Raw genomic sequence first — 8,204 nt, 5'->3', positions numbered from 1 at the left:
AGAAACTGGAAGCGTTGAAGATAGAATAAGGTCGCGTTCGCAGTTTTTGGGCTTTTTATGGCCCCCTTTGGTAGATTTTGGTTCTGTGCTTGCAAATACATCCATATAAAATTCAGATATCACAATAACTGAAACCCAGAGACCATGGACAGCGAATAATATTCACGCAGATTGGGAGCAGCAGGATAATAATGTTGATTTTTCAAAAAAAATTTTGTTCCGAAAATAGGTAAACATTTATAATAATATTGCGAAAAAATCTTTTCACATTACGAAATCAACATAATTTGTTGTGGATTTTTTGTTAGCATTGAAAAATGCGACACTAACAAATATTAGCTTTTAAAAATAATTCCGATGTGTTATTATTTGATTCCAATAATATTTATTATTTAAAATAAATAGAATATTTGATTGAAATCTGTAATGAATATTAATACATATATGTAGGTATTATGATTATTTCACTTGTTTAATTAAATTAATTTATGTAACGACAGGGCCGCGAATCGTCGAGTTAAGACCGCGGGCGTGCATTGGAGTGGGGGGCCGATCAAGGGTGACTGGCGTCGGGCTCGTGTTTGTGAAACTGATAGCACTGACGTGTTCTGCGTTTTGTGCGCTCGATCTTTGAGCTTCTTCGTCAGTGTTTCGACATCAGCTACGGCGGCAACTACGGCTACTACGACCGGCAGCGACATGGCTCCCTCGGTGGCCTCATTCATGGCTTCCTTCAGCAATAGGCTGTGAGTTGTGACGTCACGTCCCCATCGCAACATATTTTCGACCTTGCTTCTTGAATATTCCATTGCATTTTACTTATACAGAACTCATTGTGGTTCTGAAAACTGACGCAATACATCATGTTGAATATGTTCGTTTTCGTTTCAGGGAGGAGCCTGTGCGCGCTCATTTGAAGAACGTCTATGCCTGCTTGACGATGACCTCGCTGGCTGCAGCGGCTGGCGCCTACGTCGACATGTACACGGAGATTTTGAACGCTGGACTTCTCTCCAATCTCGGAGCGTTCGGATTGATCATGCTATTAATATACACTCCAGATAACGGCAAAAACACCAAACTGCGACTGGGTTATCTGCTCGGCTTTGGCTTCTTATCGGGTACGTTCTTATCAGATGATTTGTGATGGATTTATGATCAAACTTGTAGCATTCGTTTTAATTTAATTGAAACTGTATTACAACTCTGATGCTTTTTGTCATAACTAATTACTAAGAAAAAACAAGATTGGGCAATTCAGCTTTTGAACCCTTTTTCAACCGAGGCGTTAATAATTGCAAAATCCCCATTTAATAAGCTCCCCGAGCTTTCTAGCGGTCATTGATTAAATCTCTTTTGTAAACTTGTAATAATTAAAAATTGTTTCATGCCATTGTCATACTAACGAGCTAACAAGCTCACAAATTAATTTACCTTTTCAAGCATCATGACGTCAACAGTGATCTCTGTTAGCATTTATTTTATATAATGACGAACAACGATATTAATCATTGTTTACCATCAAAAGGTTAAAGGCTTAGACCAATATCCAGTATAAGCGATGCAACTATTAAGTAAAGTTGTCAGATTTCACATTTGCAGGGCTGGGGCACTTTTTTCCAAGCCGGAGTGCATTCCGATACTTTTCATAATCTGCAAAATATCATAAGAAAATCATTTAATTTTTTTGAAACTAGAATAATAATTGTTCACTTTCTGCACACATGTAATATGAAAGAATAATAACGATATTAAAATGAAAACAAAAAACACCTTTATATTCTATAATATGTATCAATTTTTTTTATTCTCACAAAAACATTTCAAAAAATGAAAATGTTTTGCAATATCAACATTCTAATTTTTAAAAATACACAAAATAAATGGGCGAGGGGGGGTGTAAGTTCAATGCTCAGGCACTTCTTTTTTATCGATACACCACTGGTCTCAAACTTGTGTAGGTGACAGGTGCAACTTATTCTAAAAAACTAGCATATTGGTCATAAAAATCTAATAAGAAAACTACCTAATCTAATAGTACAACTCCAGATCGTCGTTATTAGCCGTGGCAGTAATAAGTGGGCGAGCACTAAGCCTCCCTCACGGAAAGCTTAGAATGTTATTTTTATGAAAAAAACACTTGTGGTCCGTGAGGTCTGAAATATTAGCGACCGTTGATCTAATCTATTTCATAGTTTACGACTCAATAATGTATTATCTGACTTTTTAAAGTATCAGGTTGTCCCATAAGTCTGCGTTTTTCTTACATTTGCGAAAATGACTAACTTTTTATAAATAACGATAATTTTGATATTCTTTCTGTGTTTATTGACAGTAGTCGTATCAATGATGCTATTTAGTAACGGGATATTTTTTGTTTCGTTATTTTCAACACTTAATCAACAATGGCAGTAAAAATAAAATAATCTCCATTCAGCTATATGCCTTATGAGTTTCAACTCAGACATAATGTTGTGACAATACCAGTTAAAAACGTCTGTAATGCAAGAATGTGCGGGGATGCGATTAAATTTAGAGTGTCAAATGTGGTACTAAAAATTTCATTCCGAGAATTTTGATACTGCATATCTACACAAGGGTGGGTAGTCTTTAAAGGTTGTTAATTTGCATATTAGGGCTGCTATCAAAGCAGGTTAACGATATAGAAGCTGACACAAGAGCTCAATGTATGCGCTTTTTGTTTGTCCATTCTTAAGAAACTTCTTCCAAACAGATAAAACCACCTTTTTTCTCTTTTGAAAGAGACACCAGACAGCGGTTTTTTCAGTACAGACAGTTTGCGTGTGTGGCGAAGCTCGGACAAATCTGTCCTGGTGTCCATCGGACATATCTGTGCATGTGTGCTTAGATTTTCAGTTCGAGCTTTATCGACATTTCTCATCATGCTATCAAGGCTTCGATCTATCGACCATTCTTCGTATCTATTATTGAGCAGTTGTCAAGGCGTTTTTGTTTTAAAGACAAAACGATTTATGTGTCGTAATCTAATAATGACATCTTCATTCTTTCAATATTATGCAAGCTATACATAAAATAATTCTCAAAATGTTGCAAAAATATCATCAACAATACTTTAAACTTACAAAAGCATTAAACCAAACCCTTGCTATATAACAGGTATATTTTTTTTTAGTTAAACGTATAAATCTATGACTAATGCCCGAAAAACCTGAGCTTAAAAACTATTTTTTGGACACTAGTGTTTTTAATTTTAGGAATTGGTGATTATTATACAATTATAATTCCCGACCAATCGTCATAGAAAAAATAATTCGAAGTTTACACATAAATGCACTAACAATTAATTTTATGAAACAAAGTATTTGTTTCAATACACATATCTCTTAAAACAGTTCCGTGTTAAATGGCACCCGTAAAAAATATTTTCGTCTTTAGTGATCCTTAGAGTAACCAGAGTATAATTATATTATAAAGCTTTGTCAGAAAAATGTTATAAAAGCTTTTTAACAGTTGATTAAGTAAATTTATATTAATTATTTTCAGGATTGGGAATTGGACCACTTCTACAATACGCTATAATGTTGAACCCTCAGATTGTAGTCAGCGCATTGTTCGGCACCACGATGATCTTTGTTTCGTTCACAATCGCCGCAATGCTGGCTGAACGAGGTCGCTGGATTTTCTTAGGAGGAACTCTCATGACTTTGCTCAGCACCATCGCGGTTCTTACACTTGCCAACATTTTCTTCAGATCGAAACTCCTTTACCAAGTAATATTTGTGTAAATAAATTATCATTTAATTATATTGTTATTATAACATATATCAATCTCAGGTCCACATCTATCTTGGCCTCATTTTGATGTGCGGATTCATCTTGTACGATACCCAAATGATCATCGAAAAACGCCGCATGGGTAACAAAGACTTCGTTTCTCATGCACTCGATCTCTTCATCGACTTTATGGGAGTACTGAAACGCATCTTGGTTATTTTAACTCAAAAGGTAAATATTAATTAAACTATCGATATAATAAATATGATTAAAATGTTTTAATGTTTGTAGGAGGAACAAGATCGTCGTCGCAAAAGGGATTAAATCTCGAACCAGAGTTGTTTACGGTTAGAGGGGCATCATTATATAAATAATTTTAAGACTGCCAAATTGTTGTTTTTAATTTATATCACATATTTTTTTAACTCACTATTCACATTAATACTTATGAACATTTTAGATTGTAAACCATAGTTTGTGGTTATTTTATATATATACAACGGTGAAATTTTATGTAATTGTATGGTTAATGAAAAATTGATGTTCGTCATATAGTGAAATGGTGAAACTATTAATGTAAAAAAAAAAATGTATAAATAGTTCTAAAATAATCATTGTTTTTATTTCATTTATGCGTTATTGTATGCGTTTTCCTCAGTATTGAATGTATGACTCATATGTTGCAAGATACCTGCCTACATTTCTATTTAGAAGGTTCTAGTATTTTGGAAATTTGTAATTTCGTTTCTGACGAAATTAATTTGCACAATTATTAACCATATGTTGGGTAATACCCGGTTTTCTTCTTAAATTATATTAATATATATATACATATGTATAGTGATTTATAATAAGCTTTTTTGTGAATGCATTTGTTAACTAATTTGTGCATAACTTAGTTCCAATCTAGTCATTTATTTCATTTATATTTCTTTAGATCCATTTATTAAACTACAAAATACTATTGTTTTGTGTCGTGCTGATTGACCTATATTCAACTTAAATCTTTGCACCTTGTACCTGTTAGAAACATTAGCTAACGCCATTCCGACCTGTATGATTTTTTCGCTAAATGACAAACATGATGCTTTGTGAAATTTAACACAGTTAGTACTCGACTTTGGCGAAATATTCGTTCTGAAGGTTTCTTAAATTAGAGCTATATGTGTAAACAATACACCAATAAAGTATAATTTACGTACTATATATAAAATTAAAAAAAACTTAACGTAATATCTTAAATGAAATTTGAAAAAATCTTAGAATGAAACAATTTGTATACTTGAGCAACACAGGTAGTCGTTTTTTCTCAATATACCCGAGTGACTAGTGGCGGTCTAAAATCCAAGGTCCTTTATTTTTTTTCGAAATATGTGTTAATGAGATGCTTCTCAAAAAAATACTTTTAATGCCTTCGAAAAACATTTGTGAATGGAAAGCTTATAGACCATATCTACTATGACCGAAATTCGCAGAATTTGTTCGTTGAACGAAACAAAATGTTGGAAAGGCCCAATTACGAATATATTCGAATACTTCGTCCATTTTTTATTCAATATTCGAATAGTTGAAAACTACAAATAATTGAGAACCTTAAGTGTAGCTTCACACGTGCCGGACGGATTCGCCTGGCGCCGTGTAGTGGGGAAGGTGTTGTATGGGCTAGTATTTACCATTGAAGACGTGCCAGACGAATCCATCCGACGCTGGCTGCCGGGTTGTCGCCGGCCGCGCTGACTACAACTGTCCGGCGCCGGGTACCGGGTTGAGTGTGGTGGGGGTAAAACTCAAACATGAACCGGGCTGTTGACAGTTATTGTGGTATCTTGTAATAAAATTATTAAATATATTCCTCGTGTTTAGGCAATAGTGGAAGAAATAGACCTCGAAATTTTAATTATATTAATAGAATCTCATTTAATTATCTTATTAGAATACATACAAAAATAAAATCCTAACGCGAAATGCGTGGAAGGACTTATGTGAAGCTATTAATCCTAAATGACTGGCATCAGTTGACGGGGTATAGGTCGGGTTGGGAAGAAACCGGCCACGTGTGAACGGTCTGTAAACGACGCCGGCCCAGTGTCGGGTGAATTCATCCAGCACATGTGAAACTACACCAATTGTAGCACCGAGCTTGTTTTTCGATATCAGTGTATTAATGTCTGGTTCAAAAAAGGATGCAGCAATGCATAGTATTTTAAAGATACTTATCTAAAAATGTTATTATAATTTTACTTTTTGTTATGCTTCATACCGAAAAAAAACATACTCATACATCATAAGAGACGCCATGAACATGTTGTAGAGCAGAGGTGGGCAATTGTAGTTGAACAAAGTATATTTATTAATAAAACATTTAGTAGAATAATTTACATTAGCAATTTTAAGAGAAGAATAATTTGTAATTAATATTACAACAGCAATATCCAATGCTGGTAAAATAATGTTTGCGGCTTCAGAATGTGGTTTTTTCTCTTTGCCAAAAGCTGGGCAATCTTCTAACTAGCGATTTAAGCTTTTTTGTAAAATTTGTTTTACCTTTTCAATTGCATTTTTAAATTATTTTTATGGCATCCCATAGTATTATTTTGGTTTGACCTTATGTTGTGAATGATTAGTTATTAAATGACGAAGTTTACTGGGAACCATCACTTTATTTGAGAGCGTTGTTCAACCAATAATGCAAAAAGGAACCGAGTTATGTCTTTCAGATAATATAAAAAAACATATTGGATGTATTTCTCATTATAGTTTCGCTTTGATGAGGTGAACTTTTATTCATGTGTTCTTGTTTGCTATGACTTTCTCGTTTTTCTGAGGTCTCGTTATTATTTGAATTTTTTTCTTAAGATTTATACATGGTATTGTTCGTATCGGCACACTACTGTGCCGTGGCACACAGTTTGGCAGACACTGCTGTAGATAATGCTTTCATTTAACTTCTATATATTCCATTTCAGCCACAATTAATCAAATAAAATTTCATAGGACAGTCGAGGTCCCTGAATTTTTTAATCTCTTAACCAGGCATGATGCCAAAATACGTCGTAATTATATTTCATACATAATGGGTGTTACACAAAAAGTCTTCATTGAATTTGTTTTCAATGGTAGCAGCGAATTTTGTGGTACTTTATATTATTTCATCACTAGATCCAGTGCGTTCTGTGACGAATAAATTATCTTTATTATCAATAATCATCCGATCTGCGTTATTTACTTCATGATGGGTTTTAGCTTTAAAATTTTAATTTGACAAATTCAACTGCCTGCTCAGAATCAATTATTTTTTATCACATACTAAGAATCTGCCCAGTTAAGAGTAATAAAAAAGGGACTCGAATTTTATCTACTCACAAGAGATAAAATTGTATGGTAGGACTGAAACTAAAACTTATGGGTATATCTCAGAAACATAAGACAAATTATAAATAAAGGCGATGTACTTGCTTAAAACGACTAATGAAGTAGATGCCATGCGTGTAGCGCGTTATTGGGTGTTTTGGGTTAGCGCTGTAGTTTCAGGCAAGCTTCGGATGTTACTTACTGGCCACTACTAAAAAACATTTATAGGCAACTAATTTTTCCCATAGTTGCTCTATATGATTTAGGTCTTGGTAACTGTGCAGGTCATTTTAAAAGCATCGAACTCCTGCTTTTTCGCGAAGTATGACACGGAGCGTTGTCTTTTGCTGAAATTGGATGGTAGCATGATCTATACTTGGAAATATTTTCTTGGTGGAATCCATTAGTGAATTGTAACAACTGTCCAACATTGTAATATTAATGTTACTATTCATACTACCCTCGCAAATGTACAGGTTTCCTACTCCTGCTGCAGCCATGCAACCCCAGTACTTCCACCAGCAATTTGACTTTGGGTATTATGCAATTAGCTAGATATTCTTCTCAGACTTTGATCACGTATACTACACCAGGGTTCCCAAAAACTTAAAAAAAATATAGCTTTAGAAATTTGAGAATAAATTAAGTTTTCAATATTTTTTTATATTAACCAATTAGTTTAAAATTACCTTAAAGTTGAATTCATCGGACCAAATGACTTTCACCCAATCTCGGTACTTTTGGGTCCACTCTAACCATCGATAGCCACGGTTTGTGTTAGGCTTTACAACCTCAGAGCCTTCTTCTCACTGTCACTGTTGTGAAGAAATGGACGGCCATCCGCTTGCAGACTACAGCACCCAACTTTGAAGACGATTTTTAAGGGACTCATGAACCAAGATTCAATCTTCTTGGGCAGTTGTCTTTCAGTTTTTAACTTTGATTTGTAAACCGTCTCAAAACATTTTGGACAGCGTGTCGTGAACAATTAATATGTTTACTAATTTCTAATTGATTCAGTCCTTGCGGATGCCCTGCAACCCCACTTTAAAGCTCAAGTGAGCAATATAAAACGGCATTCCTTTAGTTTTTATAAT

The 8,204-nt window shown here is 34.3% G+C and overlaps 1 protein-coding gene across 1 annotated transcript; it reads left to right on the top strand.

The window, feature by feature from the left end:
* Positions 1–535: 535 nt before the first annotated feature.
* On the top strand, positions 536–4,364 carry BI-1 (Bax Inhibitor-1). Its single transcript, XM_088183295.1, has 5 exons — positions 536–746; positions 892–1,121; positions 3,526–3,752; positions 3,817–3,987; positions 4,048–4,364. The coding sequence occupies exons 1-5, from the start codon at positions 700–702 to the stop codon at positions 4,078–4,080; spliced, it is 708 nt and encodes a 235-aa protein (XP_088039421.1). The 5' UTR covers positions 536–699; the 3' UTR covers positions 4,081–4,364.
* The last annotated feature ends 3,840 nt before the right edge of the window (positions 4,365–8,204 follow it).

This window comes from Plectrocnemia conspersa, unplaced genomic scaffold (genome assembly GCF_051122295.1).
Source record: "Plectrocnemia conspersa isolate PC_06_02 unplaced genomic scaffold, ASM5112229v1 ptg000003l, whole genome shotgun sequence".
Lineage (NCBI taxonomy): Eukaryota > Metazoa > Arthropoda > Insecta > Trichoptera > Polycentropodidae > Plectrocnemia > Plectrocnemia conspersa.
Note: the sequence above shows the minus strand (reverse complement) of the source record. Positions and strands in the feature narration are given on the sequence as shown.

What these genes read in the sequence shown, in the direction of transcription:
- BI-1 (XM_088183295.1), top strand. Translation starts at nt 700, where the DNA reads ATGGCTCCCTCGGTGGCCTCATTCATGGCTTCCTTCAGCAATAGGCT. An exon ending in GCTTCCTTCAGCAATAGGCT is followed by an intron (nt 747 to 891) that starts GTGAGTTGTGAC and finishes TTTTCGTTTCAG; the next exon opens with GGAGGAGCCTGTGCGCGCTC. An exon ending in GATCGAAACTCCTTTACCAA is followed by an intron (nt 3,753 to 3,816) that starts GTAATATTTGTG and finishes TATCAATCTCAG; the next exon opens with GTCCACATCTATCTTGGCCT.